We start from the raw sequence: 24,285 nt of genomic DNA, 5'->3' as shown, positions 1-24,285 counted from the left end.
ACATCTTCATCCCTTGTTATGCCTTTGTAGGGCGGCTAAAATCTGGCAGGCTTATCTTTGGATGACAAGAGGTTCATGCAAATGCTTTGATGTATGTTAAATGTGTGCTTGGTACCTGTTTGAAGCCCAATAGTCGGTCTTACACTCTTAAAAAGTCAAACCGTATCATGTTGTACACAATTTTAACTCCAATCCTAAATTCATAATACTCCACATACTCCTAAGGGAGATCAAAGTCTCCAACTTTGGGAAATATTTCTCATTTTGGGGCTTATGTTCTTTACTATACAGCCAATATTTCCCTAATTTACCTGAGGACCACTAACTCTAGTGGCCTCGACAAGGACAGGAAGCCGCCAGCTTGTTGAAGGCACCCCCTTCCCCCCCTATTTGTCTTTATCTTTGTTTCAATGTTATCATAGTTCACCGATTCAAGTTGTCAGTCATGAATTCTTGTACCAATCAGTAAATATATTAACTCAATTTCTGCTAGTCGTTTGTTATATTATTGGAAATTATATACTTGTGTAACCTCTCAACATGTTTGGTTTGTAGGAAATATTTACATGGAGAAGCAAAACATTTGAATAAACTATACTAATTGATGGACCCTTACTAATAATCTATACCAATTCTCTAACTTTAGTTCACATTTATCACTTTAAGCCAGTCCAAAAATGTGCCAAACTGCAAAATATCAAAGACTTTGAATACTACCATAGTTGGAGGGTAGGTTATCTTTAGATGATTTCGGGGCTTTAGTGTCCCCGCGGCCCTGTCCTCGACCAGGCCTCCACCCCCAGGAAGCAGCCTGTGACAGCTGACTAACACCCAGGTACCTATTTTACTCCTAGGTAACAGGGGCATAGGGTGAAAGAAGTAATTATCAAAAGAAGGCACCAAACTGGGAAATAGGGTGAAAAACTCTGCCTATTGTTTCTTGCCAGCGCCCGGGATCGAACCCAGGATCACAAGTCCAGTGTCCTGTCCGCTCGGCTGACCGGCTCCCTCGAGCCGGTCATGTAGCCGGTACATGATACTATTGCACGAGCTCTCTTCCTCGGCACACAATATTGCAGCGTCTAGCCTCACTGTGTAGTGTAACACCACACTGCACCCTCCCCTGTATGGGCTTCACTCAAGCACCCTTGACTTAGCCATCATGGCACCAGATTATTATACCAATATTATTTTGTTATGACAGTTTTATGTTACTTATAATGAGAGAACTCCCAGATTTGCACATTACCTGGAGTCTAGGTTCACTTGTATATTTAAGCACGAGTCGGTGGCATTTGTCTAGTTTGCTTTATGTCCAAATCACCATGTAAATTCATTTCAATAGATAAATACAAAAATTAAAATTCTGATTAATCATGCATCATATTATTGTGCTTTGTGAAGATATGCAGAATGAATGACTAACTGGACCCAACTTAAGGACCTGCCCGAAATGTCATGAATGCCAGTGTCTTTGCTCAAGAATGTCTTATTTTGAAAGATGTTTGAGAACATGATTTTTAATATTAGATTTAATGTTTTAAGATCAGAGTTTCAAGTATTTCTATTCGGTTAAAATTTACAGTTTGTGTATGGTGGCAATAGTTACTTTTATATAATGTTATATTGTGTTCAAGTTATCGTCCAAATAGTTGGCGAGAAAACAAATTGCCATACGCAAGAGTTGGCGTCCTTAACCAGTATTCAAATGAATTTTTTTTCTTCAAAAGAATGTGTACAAAGAATATAAGAGTAATATACAATTGCCGGAAAAGGCGTTACAGAAACTAATAAAGCCAATATTACTCAAATTGTTTCGGGCAAAACCATTTTTATTTTGGCTGGTTGATTGAACAGCAAGATTGCTACTCTACTGCCAGGGAATGAATGATAGATTCGAACACCGAGAGGTTTTGTTTGCAGTACAATGTTTTTTCTATATGCTGTGCGCAGCTGTCCGAATGGTGTAGGTTTTTTTTTTTGTAGCAGGCGCCGGCATATGAGGCTGTGTCCTAGGATGGCCGAACGGAAAATTAGAGATCAAGTACCTTTCCTGCTATATATAGTAGCCACCTGTTCCACTATATATTTTACCCGTGCAGTTTACTTGCTGAAACCTGGTCGTGCCGGTCATTTTAGTAAGATTATGTCATCTTTATCTCTCAAAGAAAGTGTGCCCGAGTCTGTCAAAAGTAGAATATTAGACGCTTGCAGGTAGCCTCGCCGAACATTGCCAAGTTTCTGGCAAAGTTGAGATTTCTGTAAAAGTATAACATGTACACGTGCCCATAAACGCATACGTGAAAATGCGTAAATGCCCACAAACTCCTACATGCTCACACTCAAATCCAAGATTAAAACTTGAACACTAGCTGACGATAAAGTGATAAATATACAATAATAACTGTGCAGGCAGCTTTATAACCACAACGGAAACTATTTAATTGTGTTTTATTCTAAAGGCCACTTTGAAGATAGACAGGTCGAGACGACATCATTTCCAGCTGTTCAAAAGGTTTGGTCGGGGACAGAGAAGAGGTCGGGACCACCACAGTGTCCGGAGTGGAGGAGAAGGCCGGGACCACCACTGTGTCCGGAGTGGAGGAGGAGGAGGCCGGGACCACCACTGTGTCCGGAGTGGAGGAGGAGGAGGCCGGGACCACCACTGTGTCCGGAGTGGAGGAGGAGGAGGAGGAGGCCGGGACCACCACAGTGTCCGGAGTGGCGGAGGAGGCCGGGACCACCACTGTGTCCGGAGTGGAGGAGGAGGAGGAGGCCGGGACCACCACTGTGTCCGGAGTGGAAGAGGAGGAGGAGGAGGCCGGGACCACCACAGTGTCCGGAGTGGAGGAGGAGGCCGGGACCACCATTGTGTCCGGAGTGGAGGAGGAGGCCGGGACCACCACTGTGTCCGGAGTGGAGGAGGAGGAGGCCGGGACCACCACAGTGTCCGGAGTGGAGGAGGAGGAGGCCGGGACCACCACTGTGTCCGGAGTGGAGGAGGAGGAGGAGGCCGGGACCACCACTGTGTCCGGAGTGGTGAAGGAGGCCGGGACCACCACTGTGTCCGGAGTGGAGGAGGAGGAGGAGGAGGAGGAGGCCGGGACCACCACTGTGTCCAGGGTGGAGGAGGAGGCCGGGACCACCACTGTGTCCGGAGTGGAGGAGGAGGAGGAGGAGGCCGGGACGACCACAGTGTCCGGAGTGGAGGAGGAGGAGGCCGGGACCACCACAGTGTCCAGAGTGGAGGAGGAGGAGGCCGGGACCACCACTGTGTCCAGAGTGGAGGAGGAGGAGGCCGGGACCACCACTGTGTCCGGAGTGGAGGAGGAGGCCGGAACCACCACTGTGTCCGGAGTAGAGGAGGAGGAGGTCGGGACCATTAGTCTCTCCAGAGTGGTCACAGCCGGAGAGGCCCCAGCGACAGAAGCGTCCGTCCCAACGCCAATGTTTAGATTAAGTCCTACACCAAGAGTGGTCATCAGGCTTGAGGGCTGGCCAGTGTGAAGACTGGCATCAGGATTTCCCAACTTATCTGTATAAATAAAGTTAAGAGATGTCACCGACAATTGACCAAAATTTACATTGTAAAATTTTCAATACTTTTGACATCTTTGTATTTAAATTAAGTGATTAAGTAGACACTATGAATATAAATGAAACATTTATTAGAATAACAAATTCAACTTTTCTATATTTTTAATAATATAATTCCATTATGTAAAATGAAACTAATTAAAAACTTTTAATTATTGCAAATTAGAGCCAATAATCATAACTGGCTCTAATTTTCCAAGGAACTACCGTACTAAAGTGCCCTTACCCTAACCTAACTGACCTTATCCTAAGAGGACCCAGAATAAAACGGGACAGTATGTCAATTTCGCAAGCCGCTACCTATTTCTAGTACAATCATTTTTGGCCGTAGGTAGAGTGTACGTCTAAATCCAACGTTCAATTAAGAGGGCAGGGAATCGCTCTAGCCTCGCAAAACCTGTTTTACCTCAGTCAATCCAGCAAGTACGTACGTTTCCCCAAGGAGCTTGGAGCAATTAAAGCATAATATAATTGCTCAAAATTTTCAGACGTTTCAGTGTAGGTAATTAGAGGTGCCTATTAATTCCACAATCTATTCCTAAAAATATAAAAAACCCACTAAACTCCGTCTTGTCACCCAATCTCGTATACGTAAATATAAGTTACAAGCTCCAGTCACCGAATAGGCTGAACCTTGAGATGAAGGGAAACCAATATAATTTGTCTGTACACAGCCCGCACGAGCGGCAGAACCGCAGACAGCTGTGGTCTCCTACCCCAGCAGAGGCCTGAAGGAACTCTGCGACAAAGTCTGCCGGCTCTAACACAGCACTCAAGGACCACCACTGCAGCGAGGTAGCTGCCATAGCGGGGACTGAACACAGAAAAGGACTTGTTATATTGAACTGGAAAAATATCTGACCAAATTCACCTTCAAATAAGCATTATAAACATTGAGAGTGAAGCTTGGAAGGTTACTAAGAGAGTACACTGACAAGCAACTTTATAAATGTTTAATCAGTTGGCGTACTTTAAAATAAATAAATATGCCCCCACAGTTCTCTTTTATCATTGTACTACGATTCCATGTTCAATCTCTAACATGGAATCTGTACACAAAGTTCAACCACTACAAACTACCTCAAGCGCATCATCACCCAGCTATCAAAACTAAAATTCTGCCTTCAGAGAGCTGCTCTGTTCAAGTCCCTATAAACATGCGACGCGCACACTGGCTCTATACATTCAAGAGTTATATATACTCTTGCAAAGCTTTATTCTTCAATGCTAACTCAGACTTGAAACTTATCCTGGATGCATGCAACAATTTATGAACATTAATGCTAGAAATAAACAACTTTGATATTCCCAGTCAAACAATATATGCAAATTCGTTATACAATTATAAGGCCTCTAAAAAAAGAACCATTTATGCAGTAGAGTTTCTCAAATTACAATTTATTCAAAATAAATCAAGAACCAAATATCCTACAATTATAAAAAAAGGAAGGAGGCCTTTAGGAAGAACCTGTAAGAGCAGGAGGTACTGACCGGAGACTCCGAGTTTGTCCATATAACTCTCCAGCGTTTTGTTGAGAGGCTTCATGCGTAGACCTTGGCTGTGGGCTGGCACTGTGGACAAGAACATAAGAACAAAGGTAACTGCAGAAGGCCTATTGACCCATACGAGGTAGCTCCTATTTATAACCCCCCCAAACCAAGGGTTTGTGTGTGATCCCCCCCCCCCCCCCACACACACGTTATATATCAATTGTGTAAAACATTTTAACCTGCGTAGTTACTGAGCTTTTATCGTTATGAATGTGTTAAGAGGTGCCCCACACGGTAGCGATTTAGTTTATGCTAATCTCAAGTAAGTAATTACTAAAAGGCACAAAGTCTATGCTTTTCTTTAGGCTATAGGCTAAACAAAATAATCACAAAAGATAATAAACTAATATGCTGTCAGGAAAAAATAAATTTAATACACATTTATCATAAAAAATAGAACCGTTTTTACTCTTACCAAGAAGATGTAACCACGAAGCCAGCAGGGAAGTAGCCCTGTCAGGACTGATAAGGTGTGGAACCATTTCTTCTTAAACCAAGACCTGTGGGTTGGTTTCTCTAGTCCACTGCGGATACTTTACCCTACGCTACCGCGTTAGTTGGTCTCCTCCAGCAGTCCGTCCTCTTAAGGTTTCCCCAATGTCAAGAAACTGTTGTATTAAATTGCCCTTATCCTAATCTACCAGAGGACCCAAAACAGAAAACGGGACAGTACGTCACTTTCGCCAGCCGCTGCCATTGTCTAGTACGACGATTTTTGCACTTGGGGTACAGTATACGTCAAAATGAGACGTTCTATCAGGAGAACGGGTTCACTACCCCTCCAACTACTGTGTTGGTTACTCTCCACCACTGCGGTTACTTACCCTCCACCACAATAATGGTGATGGCCGATGCAACCAGGAGTAGTAAGCCAGTTATCACCAAGCACCAGCCTAAGCGCTTCCGTCTGACCTCGCTCCTCTTGTAAACTTTGTGAGAGTTTACCCCCTTGGTCTTGCTTTTGTTCCTCCATGGTGACACTGCCAGCGACATACTTTGTCCTGCAGGAAGGGAAGGAGTTAAGAGAAAGCGCTAAGCCAGTGCGACTAGGTTAAGTAATAATTGTAATTAAGAAGCAATAAAATGCTTATCTTAACATACTAAGGTGGTTAGGCGAGGTCGGTGTTTTCTATGAAGCCTTTCAAGGTAAACTAAAATATTTACAATCCATTAGTATGTCACATATGCACTTACTAAATAAGCCAATATTGACTTTAAGCAAGTGCGAGAACGGGTTGCGCGACTATATAGCACTTGGAAGGGGTCAGGATAACTATTAGGAATGGGACGGGCCGGGGGGGGGGGGGAAGGAATGGTGCCCAACCACTTTGACGATCGGGGATTGAACGCCGACCTGCACGAAGCGTGACCGTCGCTCTACCATCCAGCGCAAGTGGTCGGGGCCAAGGGAATGACCAATGAAGTTAATTTCTTGCCAGTGGCTAAACAAGCGCTGATATTGTGACAACTAAAGGATAGCACGGTCGAGAGGCGGGACCAAGGAGCCAAAGCTCAACCCCCCGCAAGCACAACTAGGCGAGTATAGCTGCTCTTTACGTTATAACGTCTCACAGTAATCTTATATCCTCTTGTATATATAAATACAAAATTAGAGAAAGACAAGAGTTCTTACATTACTGTACAACCCCTAGCACGCAACGCATTTCGGGCAACGCTAGGTGAACAGGTGCATCAGAGTGAAAGAAACTCTTTCCCCCATTTGCTTCCGCCTCCGCCGGGGATCGAACCCGGACGCTTAGTACTACGAACACCGAGCGCTGTCCACTCAGCCGTCAGACCCCCCCCCCCCAGGTAGTGGACTTACCTGGCACAGGAGCGGTTATGTATTTACGTATGTAGGTTAGCTTAGAATTTTGAAAGCACCGAATCACCTTCTGTGGCTGATTGTTCAATAAACCCTTGAACTATATGTTTAACACATCTCTAACCCTGTCCATGGAGGACGGAAGAAAATGTATATATGCTGGTTAGCATTGTAAATGTCTGGCCACGTCTGTGGTAGAAAAAAAAACAGGAGCGGGACTGTAACTGGCCGTCATGCACTCAGTGTGACGTGCACTCAGTGTGACGTGCACTCAGTGTGACGTGCACTCAGTGACAATGGCAGGTGCTGGGATGAAGAGACAAGAGCAGTTCTCAAGATTAAGTTGATTATTATGCGTCAAAATAAACCACAGAAAACGGTAGAATGATTAGGTAAGACTTTAGGAAAAAACATTGAGCCGCAGTAACTAAATTTATGTACATGTATTTTAAGTACATTTTATTTTGAATTTTAGGTACCTGAATTACAAGAAGACCGTGTTGCAAGTGTATCACACTCCAACCCAAATGTATGCACTTTCTCAACCCAATATACATTTTTTGATATACAATTAAGTTCTTTATTATAATTATTACCCAGTCATAAGTACGAGCCAAGTACTACACTTTATCCAATCTACTTTATTAGTGAATTATTTATAACTATTAAACTAAACCAATGACGGCTTAAATAAATTTATTTAACCTAAAATGTACCAAATAAATCAATAATGTACAGGATAAGATACCCATTGAGCGAGTCTTTAAGTGGGGACAGCTGAAGAGAAGTCAGAGGAAGTGCTGAAGTTGTAAAGAAAAAACCAGGGCTGAATCCAGCTGCATGTCTGGAATATCTGCTGGAACAACCCCACACCTGGCTAGGCTTTGAGTCGGGTCAGGAAGGGCGCAGCTGTGACAGTGCCGCTTCATTTTAAGAGGAGACAGTGTCTTCCGTCTTGACTCTTCCTCCTTCCGTCTTCATTTTTATTCTTCTTTCATAACTGCACGTGATGAGTTTTGACTTCCTGGCAGTCTGAAGGGAAGAGCTTTAGGTAGGAGAGTGACTTCGTCACATTCATTTAGAAAGTCAAGTGCAAGAGCTTTGGCCAAATGTGCATTTCCCGTATTTCCAGCTTGGTATTCTTCATATTTCAGGTTGGAGATTCGGCTGGTAATTTTTCTATATTCAGGAGATCCATAAGCGGTGTTATCACGTATTAGATCCAGGTCTTCTATCTTCTTCATTCTTGAAGGGTGAGTGAGCTACAACATCGTCAGAGGCAGCAGAATCATCATCAGATGATAAGCATAGGTCTGCTGAAGCTTCTCCTGACGGTGACGAAGGAGCCGTAGCCTGTACTGGTTCTCCTGGAGGTGCTGGCCTTGGGTCAGGAGAGCCTTCATGTTGAGGTGGTGGAATAGGTTGCCGAGGCTGGGCGTCCCCCCGTCAACAGACACGAGATCAGCAAGTGCAGTTGGAGACAGTGATGCCAGAAGCTAGAGCTGGAGCTGAAGTGGGAGCAGTGGCTGAAGTAGTGAGAAGTTCCTCGGGGAACAATGAATGTTGGGAGGCCATTTAAATACAATGAAGTTATATTAATTTACTTGGAGGGAAAATGTTGCCATTATGAGAGAACTTTACGAAAGTACACAGCCAGTGTCATGGTCGTATTGTGAAGCTTCGTCACTAATTATTGAAGAGGAAATCTAGTAATTAGGAAGAGCGGATGTCCAGAAACTGTGGAAATGGGAAAAGAAAGGGGGGGGGGGGGGGTCCAGGAAAGGGGAGAAGAGAGCGTGGAGCAGATGTGAAGAGAGAGAGAGAGAGAGGAAGGAATCAGAAGAACCCTTGGGAAGGAGCACTAGGCTAGGACACGTACCGCGCTCAGTAGGAGGTGGCGAGAGGTTGTACTGTACCTGAGTAGGAGAATGGTGTGGCGAGGGCGTACTGGGTGACGCTGGCCTCCTCCGGGGGGTAGCTGAGGGTGCCCACTGCGTCCTGGTAGTCTCCAACGCTCCCGCCACGCCACGAGCTCGCCAATCAAAGTTGACTCTTAAATGATTTGCTTTAGAATAAGACTTTCAGCGTAATGTTTCTCATACAGATACTGTAGCTGACTAAGTACACCCAGTCAACAGGCCTTTACTTTACTTACCTTTTTAGTAAACAGTTTTACCTTTTACCTTTTTAAACACTTACCTTTTTAGTTCCAACAGTTTACTTACCTTAAATACCTCCCGGGGTCTTTAGAGTAAGGCTTCAACCGTCATTGATCGAATAAGCTTCCACAAGAAGGGTTACCATGCACGACAACTGAAGTATTACATTTAGACAGCCGCAAGGTTACGAGTTTGAATGCATCGGTCAAGAGAAGAGTCAAAGGCAAAGAATCTCACTATACTGTTGCTCGAAGCCAATAAGCCTAACCACACACATGAAAAAAAGAAAAGTGACGATGTTGCGGCCCATTCTGGACGCTTACGAAGGCGCAATCGAGACGTAGATGAAAGAAAGCCAATATAAGGCTGTCAGGAGAGTCGAGGCCCCTTCCTCGTCAGCAACTAGTCAACTGTACCTTAAGTTAAACACTGTTTACTCTGAAATAATTTAAGATCTTTTAATCTTTTTAAAGATTAACCTTAATTTTTAAGATCTTTACTAACCTGTCCTCCGAGCTTCGCCGTGACATGTTTTCAAAGTTAAGAGCGACAGGATTGAGAGGGCGGACAGCATGGGGCATGCCGTACACGCTACTGTCTCCCGAGTACCTGGAAAGACCACACGAGGGGAAGTGTCACTAATGATGAAAGTGTCTCCCATCCAATCCGAGATTGGAGTCCTAATCATCCCTCTCCCCCACCCACACACCGACTACTCTCCTCCCTACAAACTTTCCCCCCCTCTAAAAGCCGCCCGTTTCCACCCAGTTTCCTCCCCTTTGTCTACTGGCCAAGCAGGACCTGCAAACACTCACCGCTTGGTATCTAAGAGAGCACTCTTATTGATGGTCAAGTTCCTGCAGGATGGGGAGTCCAGAAGCTCGTGTCCGACGGGCTCGCCTCCGTCAGTGGGTATTGTGTGCGTGAGGAAGGGATCTTGTACAGCCGCCGGTACGGTGTCGACCGGAGTGACCTTCTCTGAAGCACGAAGGGAAGTTTGATTGCTGCGGCTCAAGCTTGGGGACGGAGGTGTCGCGCTCCTCCTGAGAAAAAGGAAAAACGTATATATATATATATATATATATATATATATATATATATATATATATATATATATATATATATATATATATATATATATATATATATATATATATATATATAATATTATATATATATATATATATATATATATATATATATATATATATATATATATATATATATATATATATATATATATATATATATATATATATATATATATATATAGTTTAGTTCATTCATTATGCACCCCATACCCATCCTGTGGGCGGTAGGGTAAACGGTTACAGAGGCACAATGGATTCAGGGATCGAACCCCTAAAATTTATTTAGGTACGCAAATTATACAGTCTTGATAAACTACTTACACAGTTTATTATATAAGTAAGTAAGTATCAAAAGAAGGCACCAAACCGGGAAGGCTATGTAGCACCATCAAATGTGCGGAATAATCAGAGGGCGCTAAATATCACCAAGAATGCCAATACGAGAACAAAAACGCACAAGGCGAACGATATCAAAAGTATCCGAGGCACCAAGAATTCTATTGAGGGACAGGTGACCGCGAGGGACGGTCGGAAAGCAAGTTTATTATATGAACAATTGGTTCGAGAACAACCACAAGTACAATGTCTAAGCCAAGTAACTTACGGATGCTGTGAGGAAGTTTCATAATTTTATTTGTTTTTCTTACACACTGCCCAACCGCTCTTCACCCAGTCAATGGGCGGAGGTGGAAACACCGTAACAACCCACATTTACTACCAATAATTACCAAACTGGCATTATTTGGCTAAAATTTTCCGGTAGATAATTTTGAATGAAATATATCCAAATTTCTTGTACATTTGTTTTCGAGCTATCTCAAAATTCAATTATCTTTTCACAAGCATTCTTCACCGTCATAAAAAATCATCCCAGAACGACGCCACCTCAGGGCTATCAATGCAAGCCAGGCACGACAGGGCGGATCTCATTGAAACTTAAAAATACAGAACAATTTGGGTGAGTATGTTGATCTTGAGGTTATCTCGAGATGATTTCGGGGCTTAGCGTCCTCACGGCCCGGTCCTCAACCAGGCCTCCTTTTTGTTACACACCCCCAGGAAGCATCCCGTAGCAGCTGTCTAACTCCCAGGTACCTATTTACTGCTAGGCAACAGGGGCATTAGGATGAAAAAAAGTTTTTGCCCATTTGTTTGTCTCCAACCCGGAACCTCAGGACTACGAATCTGAAGCGCTGTCCACTCAGCTGTCAGACGATCCACACAACGTTTGCAGGTGGTCAGATGTAACACGAGCAAGAAGCAACAGTTTCCAGCTCAGCAAGCCACATGTTGGACAAAACAGCCTAGCGCCTTTAATAAACACCTTACTGTACAAATAATCACGGTACATAGAGGCTTAGCACCACGTGTAGGCCTTACCACACCCATCACGTGTCCTCCCAGGTCTATGTTGGCACTCACCCGAGGTCGGAGCCCTTAGAGGAGGGAGGTCCTCCGGAGCACAGATCCCTGCCTGGCGACCCACTCGACCCTTCCGTCACTCCTGCAAGCAACACTCCCGTCATGTTCACCCACCATGGAAACATTGTTATAAGACTCACCTAACCCGCTATCCTAGCGCCCCATAACCATCCCATATCAGCTTTCCGATTGTCCCCCCTAACCATGCAACCTGTTCTTGGCATACCACTAACCTCTTACCTATACAGTTAAGATGGCAAGACAGTGATGCTGGGGTACTCACCTAAGAAGTCTCTCGGGGAGCCGCCCACAGAGGTGATCTTGATGGCTGGAGCCTTGCCCGGGCTCTTGGCTCCTCCAGCCACCGACAAGCAGTCCTGAGAGGCGGCAGTTAGTAAATATCCCGATTAGTAGCATGTTAGAAAATATTCACGTGCTCTCTCCATCCAAGGCGAGAAGACATGCAGAGGAAAACTTGAATCTTTAAAGTCTTTGATATATAGCTTGGCATTCTATTCCTCACAAACTTCCATAGAGGGACTCGTTATGGCGGGGGCAAAAACTGGATCTGCCAGTGTCATAGCCTCCTTCCGTTATTACATACATTATTTAATAAGCTTTGAAAAGTTTCTCTCTCGTGATGCTAACCTCCCAAAAAACCTAATAGCTAAAAATTTTTTTCACTTGAGTGGTATTCGAACCTTGGGCTTGCAGCGGAAGAAGTTGGGAGTAGTCCCGAAGAACATCTTCGATGTTTCCGAGGACTGGGAGACGCGGTTCGAGTCCTTGGTGCAGCTGCTGTCACTGCCTACACCACTCTTGAAACTCTTGGCTTCGCTGCCATCACGAGACGAGGATTGTGATGGGCATTTGGGCGGTGTCTTGAAAGTTCTCATTACCATTTCTGACGAGGTACTTTGCGAGGGTCTGAATGGATTCGTGTGCTTGGCAGAAACAAAAGCCGCCGAGAACGGGGAGAAGAACACCTCCGTGTCTGCCGAGGAACGATACGATCGGGTTCCACTTTTGGGCTGGAGACTCGACGACACAGATCCTTCGCTAATGACGCCCCCGGGACACTGCTTGGCGCTCTCGCACTGAACTGGCTCTACCCGACCTTCCCCGGAACCCGCCGTCAGCTGCGGGTACATCTTTGGACTTTGGACATCCGGTCCAGTCGAGGACCTCCCCGCCCTCGGGGTGTCTGGGTGGTCCCAGCTGGGGTACAGTAAATACATTAGCGAGTACTAATATTCTGCTATGTCGATTTACATTACATTTACACTGATAATTCTAGCAGCAGAAAAAAAGGATAATTGGTGCAGTATATACACAACATTCACGTAACCTCACTGGATACTAGTCTTGCTCCCTCGATCCCAGCCAGGCTACCAGCTGGGATCCTAGCCCCCCCCACCCTCCCAGCCAGGCTACCAGCTGGGATCCTAGCCCCCCCCCACCCTCCCAGCCAGGCTACCAGCTGGGATTCTAGCCCCCCTCCACCTTCCCAGCTAGGCTACCAGCTGGGATCCTAATCCCCCCACACCCTCCCAGCCAGGCTACCAGCTTGGATTCTAGCCCCCCCTCCACCTTCCCAGCTAGGCTACCAGCTGGGATCCTAATCCCCCCCACACCCTCCCAGCCAGGCTACCAGCTGGGATTCTAGCCCCCCTCCACCTTCCCAGCTAGGCTACCAGCTGGGATCCTAATCCCCCCCACACCCTCCCAGCCAGGCTACCAGCTGGGATCCTAGCCCCCCCCTCCCACCACCACAAATATGCCAACCACTCATCACTGAACGCGAGCCAGCACTTCTGGCCACCAACCTGACATAGGTGTCGTCGTGGGGTCCGGCCCGGTCAGCAAGGTGGGTCAGCACGTCCGCGGGCTCCACACTCTCGCTGCTCACCGACCCCACCAACTTCTGCTTCTTCATGTACTCCTTCACCACCTGCAAGTGTTCCTTCCTCTTCACTCACTCTCACCAATGTCTTCATGGGGGGCAAGACTTTATTGACGTTCAAAATAAAAAGAAAAAACATAAGAAAACCATGAGAAAAATAATAGAAACTGCAGGACTACTGGGCTCATACGAGGCTACTGCAGGTACGTTGTGGCCCATACGAGGCTACTGCAGGTACGTTGTGGCCCATACGAGGCTACTGCAGGTACGTTGTGGCCCATACGAGGCAGCTGCTATTTATATCCATCCAAACTCACTCGTATACATATGTCTAACCCACGCTTGATAATTTTCTGATCGCGGAAAATTTAAAAAATTCCCGGAAACTTTAGAGATGTTTTCGGGAATTTGATCCATGAATCAGCAACCCCGCGAGGAGTAGTAGAACTTCACAAACTTCGGATGCAAGATACTAGCTAGGCTTCATGATGTAATTCAGAGTGCACTCACCTCTAGGGCAAGCTGCCCCCCTACACCGTACCTCACTGTAGCGACGGTCGGTGTTCCTGGAGACCTCTCTCGTCCCGGGAACTCCCACGTTACCATTATCGCTGCAAAGATTGTCAACCGTTACACCCATTAGTCGCAATAGGAAATGTAGATGTTTATCTCTCAGAATGTTTGGTAATATGTTTATTGTTTGTGATGTGTTTATATGTATATATTAACACGGTGTACTGAACGGGGTGAGAATAGCTTGAGCTACCTCATCCCTTTGTGTGTATTTTACCTCAAACTTATTTCAATTTAGTCGCAACTTCACTGTCTATTATATTAATATATACATGGAAATCGCTAGCCGTGGTTTTCTGCATTGTCCAAGTGAAGAATAAAGAGGGCAAGCCCGTTATTCCCCCCCCCTTTTATTTTAACCCACTGCCTTTCTTAGAAATCTTACAAAGTGTTAAAAGTCTCAAAGGGAGTTAACCAAGAGCAAGTGGCACAATCCTAGACTAGCCCCGTCCCCCCCCCCCAAGTTTCACCAACGTCAAGAAAACTATCAATTTAAATTGGTCTCTCCTAACCTACCGGAGGACCCAAAACAGAAAACGGGACAGTTAAGTCACTTTCGCCAGCCGCTTCCATTATCTAGTACGACAATTTTTTGCCCTTATGTAACACATACGAGCGAAAAGCGACGTTCTTTAGAGGACAGGTTGCAGGAGGACAAGTTCCCTAGAGAACGCAGCCTTACGCTAGTATGTGTGTGTGGTTAGTTCAGCCCAAAAGGATTCAACCACTAGACAACGAGCTATGCTTTCTGATTGCGGATTTTTAGGTCTGCCTCGCTGTCAATCAGGAAATAAGGACTCGTTGCAACTGCATGTATCTGTGTCGAAAATTATATGTATTATTAGACTAGAGTGAACGCAATTACGTAATGAGATTGATCTCTTAAAAAAAAAGTATTGTGGTATTAACAACTTAATACAGACCCACATGTAATTATTTTGGGATAATCTCCTTGATTTTTGTGATAATCTTACTGAATAGAGATGTCAACAAAAGGGTAAATAGATCGAGAGAGGGACAAACAGGACCTATATACCGAGTATTCTTACATCTCTCCAGAAACCCGCGACTTCACGTCGACTAAACCTAATTTTAAAACTTTGGTTTTAACAATTCGCAATATTGCTTTTCCCATCACAACAGCAGCAATTGGGCACACATATAGTCCTAGTGTAAGTACTCGGGACAAACATTAAGACAAATTACACCGTCACTATACAGGTACAGATGTATGGTCACAATCTATTGCACCACTCCCACAGACGTTCCTAGTAGGAAGGGCTGTCTAACCGCGCGAATCTCTAGGCAGTCGACACCGCGCGTCGCCCCCCCCCCCAACCAGTCGACACCCCGTTTTGTGACGAGGCAACAGACCGTCAGTCACACGTGAGATTATAACTGAACGTTTTCACTCAGATTGTCAATTTATTTATCAGCAACATTCCAACCCTTAGTTACTCCGTCAGCAGGTGTGGTACCGTCCCTCCTGCACTGGGGGCAGACGACAGGTGATCCAGAGCTCACTGGGGGCAGACGACAGGTGATCCAGAGCTCACTGGGGGGCAGACGACAGGTGATACAGAGCTCACTGGGGGCAGACGACAGGTGATCCAGAGCCCTGCGAGGGGCCACCATCTGTCTTGTGGCCTCGTCGGGGACAAGAGGGCGGAAACTTGTCAAAAGGTCCCCATTGTTCCCGAGGATTTTTACAAACTGAATTTTGAAATTAAGTGGTGTCTTGGCGTTTACGGTTTCAGCAGGTAGGCGGTTCCATGGGGGTTTATAGCCCTACGAGCGTAAAAGCTTCTCCCGTTCTGCATTGTGGCGTGTTGAGCTTGAAGCCGTTTGCCCCTTTTACGTGTTATATTAAATCTTTAAAAAAAAAGTTGTCTAGATTAATATCCTCCAACTTGCTCAATATTTTCAAAGTCTAGAGGTGAACTGTGCAGTAAATCCTCCATCAGTGAGGAAGACATTCTGCCTAATGTGTATCGTCAGCTGGTAGTGTAACCCCTTGACTCGTAGGTTTATGACTATCAATAATACGGTGTTAACTATTACGCTTTATTAGGACACTAGTTAGGTACGGAGGATCTTCTGGTCAAACAAGCGTACCTTGCGCAGGGGATGGTACAGGACCTCAATGTCCTCACTTTATCTCTTCCAGTCGTTGTTTCCTCCAGCTCTAGTCCTGCCACAGCTGTATCTCGTCTAATGATAACCAGATATCCCCCCATGTGCAAGGGTCTTACTGGAGCTGGCACCGTGCATGGTCATGTTTACCCAACCATGACGCGTCCATGGTACTACGTCACGCGTCCATGGTACGGCTACGTCACGCGTCGTATCCGTTCTGACTGGCCAACCTGGTGGAAGGTTCCGACCGCAGAACGCGACGGGCTCAACAACAAGACGTTTCAGGGAGCGTCACACAGGGGGAATTACCCTTACCATAAACGCCTAGTGAACACCTACAACAGTCGCTCCACCTGCCTCTGAACACGGGCTATATTTCTCCAGTATAATTACACAATGGCAGACCTACTGGATAAATCTATATTGTTGCATAAATCAGTGACAAGGAAAACGTCTGAGCTATCACTATGGATGACGCAATAGACTAGTTACTTACCATCGTTGAGCAGCTTGCGGGGTGGCCACAGCAGCCATTGTTTACCAGTAAGGGCCTTGACTACGAGCTGCGGCACCAATACTTCGTACACAGTGGCCTGAGGGACCACTTTACACACACAGCAAGCCTCGGGAAGCATCACCTTGCACACAGCGACCTAGGGCACCAGCGCTCCGGCTGGTAAGTGCTCGCGCCAACTACGCCCTCTCTCCAACCCGTCCTCGACTCAAGTCCATTACATCCAGCGGTCGCCCCCACAGACGCATTCATAAATTTTAACTTGCTGTTCATTCAAAACAAGAATTTTCTCAAATATAAATTAGTATTATAATATATTAGCATATTGTGCATATATAGGCATAGGTTAGGTGTTTAGGTTCGGTTGGCGATTATTTGCATTTGTAGTACGTGGGTGAAGCATTTACAGCTTTTTGGTTCAAACAAAATTCGTCAGTGAAGCACTTGTTTCGGAAGTGTTCGAACGAAATCAGTTGTGAGTCGTGTGTAAACAGTTTTTCATTCATAAACAGGAGTTTGGCGGGTGGATGGAATTACTTTTGGGTCTTTGATTAGAAGACGGGCTGCAGAGACGACACTGAAGCCGTCATGAATGCGCACCGAAGCAGTCAAATATCAGTTTCTAGGCGAAGCAAATCGTGCTTGTTTTCTTACCAATATCACAACAAACGGCCCTCGGTTCATAACGGATCTGCCAAATATTGACTTATTAAACTTTACAGAAGTCAATGTTTGGATTATTTTCCACATTAGTGTGCTCGAAGGTTTGACTCGAGACGTGCTTCATTCACCTCCAGCCTGTGCTGTGATAGCCCATCCTCGCATAAAAAGATCAAAGCTCGTTAATCAAACCGCCTAACCTCCTGTTTATGAATGAAAAACGGTTTACACATGACTCACAACTGCTGACGTTCGAACATATCCGGAACAAGTGCTTCACCGACGAATTTTGTTCGAATCACAACGCTATAAATGCTTCACCCACGTACTACAAATACAAATAATCGCCAACAGAACCTAAACACCTAACCTAACCTATGCCTATTTATACACAATATGCTAATATCTTATAATATTAATTTATACTTGAGAAAATTCCCGTTTTGAATGAACAGCATGTTAAAATTTATAAATGCGTCTGTGGGGTCGACCGCTGGATGTAATGGACTTGAGTCGAGGACGGGTTTCGTAAACACCTAACGTAACATGCGCATAACTATACATATAATTTTTATGTATAATAATATTAATTTATATATGAGAAGAAACCAGTTTTTAATACACAGTATGTTAAAATGGATGATTGTGTCTGGGGAGGACGACCGCTGCTTTAATCAGCCTAATGTGAGGACAGGTTGGCCTGTGAACGCTCCAAACACCAGCCTAATCTAATCTAGGCCTAGCTATGCATAAAATTACCACATGTAATAATATTATTTAATAGTTGAAAACAAACCATTTGTTTATAAGTCAATTACTGACTTATTAACATGGACACCGAACCCACACATATGAAAATAAAGGAGACGACGACGTTTCGGTCCGTCTTGGACCACCTGATAATGGTCCAGAACGGACTGAAATGTCGTCACTTTTTCTTTTCAAATGTACGGGTTGGGTGTCTTAATGTTTAGCCATGTTATTGTGACTAAGGCATTGGTAAGGTGCCATTGGCTTCTATGTTAGGTGCTATACCTTCACCCTCATCCTCAACTATATATCCGGTTGCTCAAAAACTTGTATTCACACTTATGGGCTCACCATAGCCCGTGCTACATGGACATTTCATAAGAACATAAGAACAAAGGCAACTGCAGAAGGCCTATTGGCCCATACGAGGCAGCTCCTATTTATAACCACCCAATCCCACTCATATACATGTCCAACCCGCGCTTGAAACAATCGAGGGACCCCACCTCCACCACGTTACGCGGTAATTGGTTCCACAAATCAACAACCCTATTACTGAACCAGTATTTACCCAAGTCTTTCCTAAATCTAAATCTAAATTTCGTTCTGAATAGCTAAATCAAAAACGAAAAACTTGTATTGACTCGAACTCTGCCTTTGATAATGTTGACAAGGGTTAATGAAACGCATCTCTTAGCGTCAGGCCATAATACAATTGTAAAATGAACTTTGGAGAGTTAGTTTTTCAACTTCTTTCTCAAGTGAAGTCAAATGTATAGAGAAGATTCGCACCAGAAGCATTGATCTCACCCATGTTGTCATGTACACTAAGACGCGTCTACAAGAAAGACTGGTAACAATATGTCAACAAGATGAGGTACTCGTTAGTGGCTGACCTCGGTCCCTTTCCCTCCATTTGTTTCTTTATTTCTCTCTCCTACTCTCCCTCTGTCACTTCTTCCTCCCTCCCCCTAGTCCCTGTTCTCCCTTTCCATCGGTCTCTACCCCCCTTTCTCCTTCCCTCCCTCTCTCTTGCGTTTTCTCAGGAAATGCAATACCGTAACAAATCAATTCACGCTCTCCACCGTCGAGTAAGCCATTACCGAACACTGAAGTAAGCATCATGCAGACTTCTCCATAAAACAACGTCCGGGTTGTGTTTGGGTCTTGATGGAAATCGCGGGTGTCGCTACAAATGCCGATATTTCTTACAAGAAGAGGATAAGTCACACAGCGGTGGAGCGCGGGAGGGGCCCCATGCAGCCTCCTCCACTACAAAGCAACAAAATCCAATTTCACATCATTTTTATCCCGCCTAAACCGCATATTTTCCGCCTTTGTTTGCAATTTTTGTCTTCGGGAAGAGAGGTGAAAGTTCTGGGAGGCGACGGTCTTTATGACGGGATATTTCAGTCGTTTGATTTACAAAGCGAGTCGATATATGAAGGAACTTTTGGGAGCATTGCGTAGGTCATTGTTGTACAGTGTTGTCAAATCTTTGGCTACGTTGGTTGTTGTACAGTTTTGGCACACCTGGGGGGACGTGTTGGTTATAATACAGTGGTGCCAAGTCTTTGTGTTGGTTATGGGTCTATGTTGGCAAGCCTGGGGGTCGTGCTGTTTATGGTTACAGTGTTACCAAGACTCGCTGTAGTGTTGGCACCCTTGGATGAGTACCGGACGAGTTCCAACAGGGGGACACACTTTGCAAGATTGCTTACAAGAAGAGAATACAGGTTGCAAGGAGAGAAAACAGTTTACAAGACGAAGAGACGGCTTGTAAGGAGAGCAGAACACGGCTTGCAAGGAGAGGAGAACACGGCTTGCAAGGAGAGGAGAACACGGCTTGCAAGGAGAGGAGAACACGGCTTGCAAGGAGAGGAGAACACGGCTTGCAAAGAGAGGAGAACACGGCTTGCAAGGAGAGGAGAACACGGCTTGCAAGGAGAGGAGAACACGGCTTGCAAGGAGAGGAGAACACGGCTTGCAAGGAGAGGAGAACACGGCTTGCAAGGAGAGGAGAACACGGCTTGCAAGGAGAGGAGAACACGGCTTGCAAGGAGAGGAGAACACGGCTTGCAAGGAGAGGAGAACACGGCTTGCAAGGAGAGGAGAACACGGCTTGCAAGGAGAGGAGAACACGGCTTGCAAGAAACAGCCGACAAACGCCTGAACCATATACACGGACCGCTGGCTACAGCTCGACACAAGGAAACTTTGTCTTATGCCACATACTAAGGTGGTGTTGAGGAGCGTGTTAGAGGCGCCCAGCACTACGAGGTCAGGTGTGGGAATGAGGGCCCCACACCAGCAGTGGGGACACACCCACACACCTGCAGGGGCCCACACCACCAGGGATCAACTTAGTATAAATAACATGACAATGTATACAGAGGTATTCAAGGGCTTACTGGGCTCTGAGCTATATGATGACGTGTCATGTGGCTTAGTTCCTATGTGGCTTATATCGTATGTGGCTTATATCGTATGTGGCTTATATCGTATGTGGCTTATATCGTATGTGGCTTATATCGTATGTGGCTTATATCGTATGTGGCTTAGTTCGTATGTGGCTTATATCGTATGTGGCTTATATCGTATGTGGCTTATATCGTATGTGGCTTATATCGTATGTGGCTTATATCGTATGTGGCTTAGTTCGTATGTGGCTTATATCGTATGTGGCTTATATCGTATGTGGCTTATATCGTATATGGCTTTCCTCATATGGGTTTAGCTCGTATGTGGTAAAATTGCTAAAAATTATTTAAATAATAATAATAATAATTATTATTATTATTAAATTAAAATTATAGGGAATTAAATTAAATAATTAACTCTAGTGCTCTCTATAAAAGCTAGACATACACACACACACACACACACACACACACACACACACACACACACACACACACACATTACAGGGGCTGGAGGCTGAGCGGACAGCACGCTGGGCGCGTGATCCTGTGGTCCCGGGTTCGATTCCGGGCGCCGGAACCGAACTTTCGAAGACATCCTTCCACCCTGATGCCCCCTGTTACCTAGCAGTAAATAGGTACCTGGGAGTTAGTCAGCTGTCACGGGCTGCTTCCTGGGGAGTGGTGTGAAAAAAATACTAGTTAGTAAACAGTTGATTGACAGTTGAGAGGCGGGACCAAAGAGCCACAGCTCAACCCTCCCGCAAGGACAACTAAGCGAGTACACACACGCACACACACACAGGTGTGGCCAGCACACAGGCAACAACAGGCAGCAACAGGCAGCAACAGACAGCAACAGACAACAACAGACAGCAACAGACAACAACAGACAGCAACAGACAACAACAGACAGCAACAGACAACAACAGACAACAACAGACAGCAACAGACAACAACAGACAGCAACAGACAACAACAGACAGCAACAGACAACAACAGACAGCAACAGACAACAACAGACAGCAACAGACAACAACAGACAGCAACAGACAACAACAGACAGCAACAGACAACAACAGACAGCAACAGACAACAACAGACAGCAACAGACAACAACGGGCAACGGCAGAACGCTTGGTGTCACAATTCAATGACTCACACGAACGGGCTCTGTTCCGCTCTTCCGACTAATGATCAATATTAAACTATGTTGGAGAAACCGCAATTCCTCTCACTGCCTCGCTGAGCCCTCCCTCCTTCCCTCTCACTGCCTCGCTGAGCCCTCCCTCCCTCCCTCTCTCTGCCTCGCTGAGCCCTCCCTCCCTCCCTCTCTGCCTCGCTGAGCCCTCCCTCCCCCCCTCTCTCTGCCTCGCTGAGCCCTCCCTCCTTCCCTCTCTCTGCCTCGCTGAGCCCTCCCTCCTTCCCTCTCACTGCCTCGCTGAGCCCTCCCTCCCTCCCTCTCACTGCCTCGCTGAGTCCTCCCTCCCTCCCTCTCACTGCCTCGCTGAGCCCCCCCTCCTTCCCTCTCACTGCCTCGCTGAGCCCTCCCTCCCTCTCACTGCCTCGCTGAGCCCTCCCTCCTTCCCTCTCACTGCCTCGCTGAGCCCCCCCCTCCTTCCCTCTCACTGCCTCGCTGAGCCCTCCCTCCTTCCCTCTCACTGCCTCGCTGAGCCCTCCCTCCTTCCCTCTCACTGCCTCGCTGAGCCCTCCCTCCCTCCCTCTCACTGCCTCGCTGAGCCCTCCCTCCTTCCCTCTCACTGCCTCGCTGAGCCCTCCCTCCCCCCCTCTCTGCCTCGCTGAGCCCTCCCTCCCTCCCTCTCACTGCCTCGCTGAGCCCTCCCTCCCTCCCTCCCTCTCTGCCTCGCTGAGCCCTCCCTCCCTCCCTCTCTGCCTCGCTGAGCCCTCCCTCCCTCCCTCTCACTGCCTCGCTGAGCCCTCCCTCCTTCCCTCTCACTGCCTCGCTGAGCCCTCCCTCCCTCCCTCCCTCTCTCTGCCTCGCTGAGCCCTCCCTCCCTCCCTCTCTCTGCCTCGCTGAGCCCTCCCTCCCTCCCTCTCTCTGCCTCGCTGAGCCCTCCCTCCCTCCCTTTCTCTGCCTCGCTGAGCCCTCCCTCCCTCCCTCTCTCTGCCTCGCTGAGCCCTCCCTCCCTCCCTTTCTCTGCCTCGCTGAGCCCTCCCTCCCCCCCTCTCACTGCCTCGCTGAGCCCTCCCTCCCTCCCTCTCTGCCTCGCTGAGCCCTCCCTCCCTCCCTCTCTGCCTCGCTGAGCCCTCCCTCCCTCCCTCTCACTGCCTCGCTGAGCCCTCCCTCCTTCCCTCTCACTGCCTCGCTGAGCCCTCCCTCCCTCCCTCTCTCTGCCTCGCTGAGCCCTCCCTCCCTCCCTCTCTCTGCCTCGCTGAGCCCTCCCTCCCTCCCTCTCTCTGCCTCGCTGAGCCCTCCCTCCCTCCCTTTCTCTGCCTCGCTGAGCCCTCCCTCCCTCCCTCTCTCTGCCTCGCTGAGCCCTCCCTCCCTCCCTTTCTCTGCCTCGCTGAGCCCTCCCTCCCTCCCTCTCTCTGCCTCGCTGAGCCCTCCCTCCCTCCCTTTCTCTGCCTCGCTGAGCCCTCCCTCCCTCCCTCTCTCTGCCTCGCTGAGCCCTCCCTCCCTCCCTCTCAGTGCCTCGCTGAGCCCTCCCTCCCTCCCTCTCACTGCCTCGCTGAGCCCTCCCTCCCTCCCTCTCTCTGCCTCGCTGAGCCCTCCCTCTCACTGCCTCGCTGGTTCCCGCCACTGTCTCATTAACACCTGTGTGTCTCGCTAGACAGGATAATCATCAGATCCTGCCGGTGTCTCGCCTGACAGGAGAAGAGTGGTCTTGATAACACCAACACACACAGAGATAAGAGAGCGAGGAGACGATAAACCAAACCTCAGTGTCGTCACAAGAATACCGCCACACTTGTCACAAGATCCTCAAGGAACCTTGCACGCAAAGTCTTCCATATTATGTAATATATCATGTAGATAGCCACGTCGGAGCTAAGAGATGGTTACCTGTCATCTACACGATGTTCTGTGGAGGTTACCGTGCCCTGGGGGAGGTTACCGTGCCCTGGGGGAGGTTACCGTGCCCTGGGGGAGGTTACCGTGCCCTGGGGGAGGTTACCGTGCCCTGGGGGTATGGCTCAGGGGGCGCCCTCTAACACGTCATCCTGTACGCTGCTTCGAGACCTTGCCCAATCCACCTGCCCCCTCCCCCTCCATCCTCATTTCAACAGAGACTCTTTTAAACGGGGAGGTAAGGTGAGAAAGAACGGGTGAGGCCCTCACAAACCCTCTATAATATCCAGGCAGCCCCCACAAACCCTCTATAATATCCAGGCAGCCCCCCACAAACCCTCTATAATATCCAGGCAGCCCCCACAACCCCTCTATAATATCCAGGCAGCCCCCCACAACCCCTCTATAATATCCAGGCATCCCCCCACAACCCCTCTATAATATCCAGGCAGCCCCCCACAACCCCTCTATAATATCCAGGCAGCCCCCCACAAACCCTCTATAATATCCAGGCAGTCCCCACAAACCCTCTATAATATCCAGGCATCCCCCACAAACCCTCTATAATATCCAGGCAGCCCCCCACAAACCCTCTATAATATCCAGGCAGCCCCCCACAAACCCTCTATAATATCCAGGCAGCCCCTCACAAA

At 47.0% G+C, this 24,285-nt stretch overlaps 1 protein-coding gene across 1 annotated transcript; it reads right to left on the bottom strand.

Moving 5' to 3' along the window:
* Positions 1-1,811: 1,811 nt before the first annotated feature.
* LOC123771197 (sialidase) lies at positions 1,812-16,988 on the bottom strand. Its single transcript, XM_045763652.2, has 12 exons — positions 16,754-16,988; positions 14,090-14,159; positions 13,472-13,596; positions 12,347-12,863; positions 11,929-12,022; positions 11,646-11,727; positions 9,948-10,175; positions 9,637-9,741; positions 8,890-9,005; positions 5,973-6,149; positions 5,089-5,169; positions 1,812-3,535 (listed from the first exon to the last, which is right to left on the bottom strand). Exons 1-12 carry the CDS (start codon positions 16,789-16,791, stop codon positions 2,457-2,459), a joined length of 2,712 nt encoding a protein of 903 aa, XP_045619608.2. The 5' UTR covers positions 16,792-16,988; the 3' UTR covers positions 1,812-2,456.
* Between the last annotated feature and the right edge of the window lie 7,297 nt (positions 16,989-24,285).

The sequence above is a fragment of the Procambarus clarkii genome, chromosome 14 (assembly GCF_040958095.1).
Source record: "Procambarus clarkii isolate CNS0578487 chromosome 14, FALCON_Pclarkii_2.0, whole genome shotgun sequence".
Taxonomy (NCBI): domain Eukaryota; kingdom Metazoa; phylum Arthropoda; class Malacostraca; order Decapoda; family Cambaridae; genus Procambarus; species Procambarus clarkii.
Note: the sequence above shows the minus strand (reverse complement) of the source record. Positions and strands in the feature narration are given on the sequence as shown.

Excerpts from the sequence above, each read along its gene's own strand:
- LOC123771197 (XM_045763652.2), bottom strand. The coding sequence starts at position 16,791 with ATGGCTGCTGTGGCCACCCCGCAAGCTGCTCAACGATG. Across the intron at positions 12,023-12,346 it reads TCTTCCGCTGCAAGCCCAAG|GACTGCTTGTCGGTGGCTGG; the intron begins GTTCGAATACCA and ends GCCGCCTCTCAG. Across the intron at positions 9,006-9,636 it reads CGGCGAAGCTCGGAGGACAG|CTCGTGGCGTGGCGGGAGCG; the intron begins GTTAGTAAAGAT and ends TTGATTGGCGAG.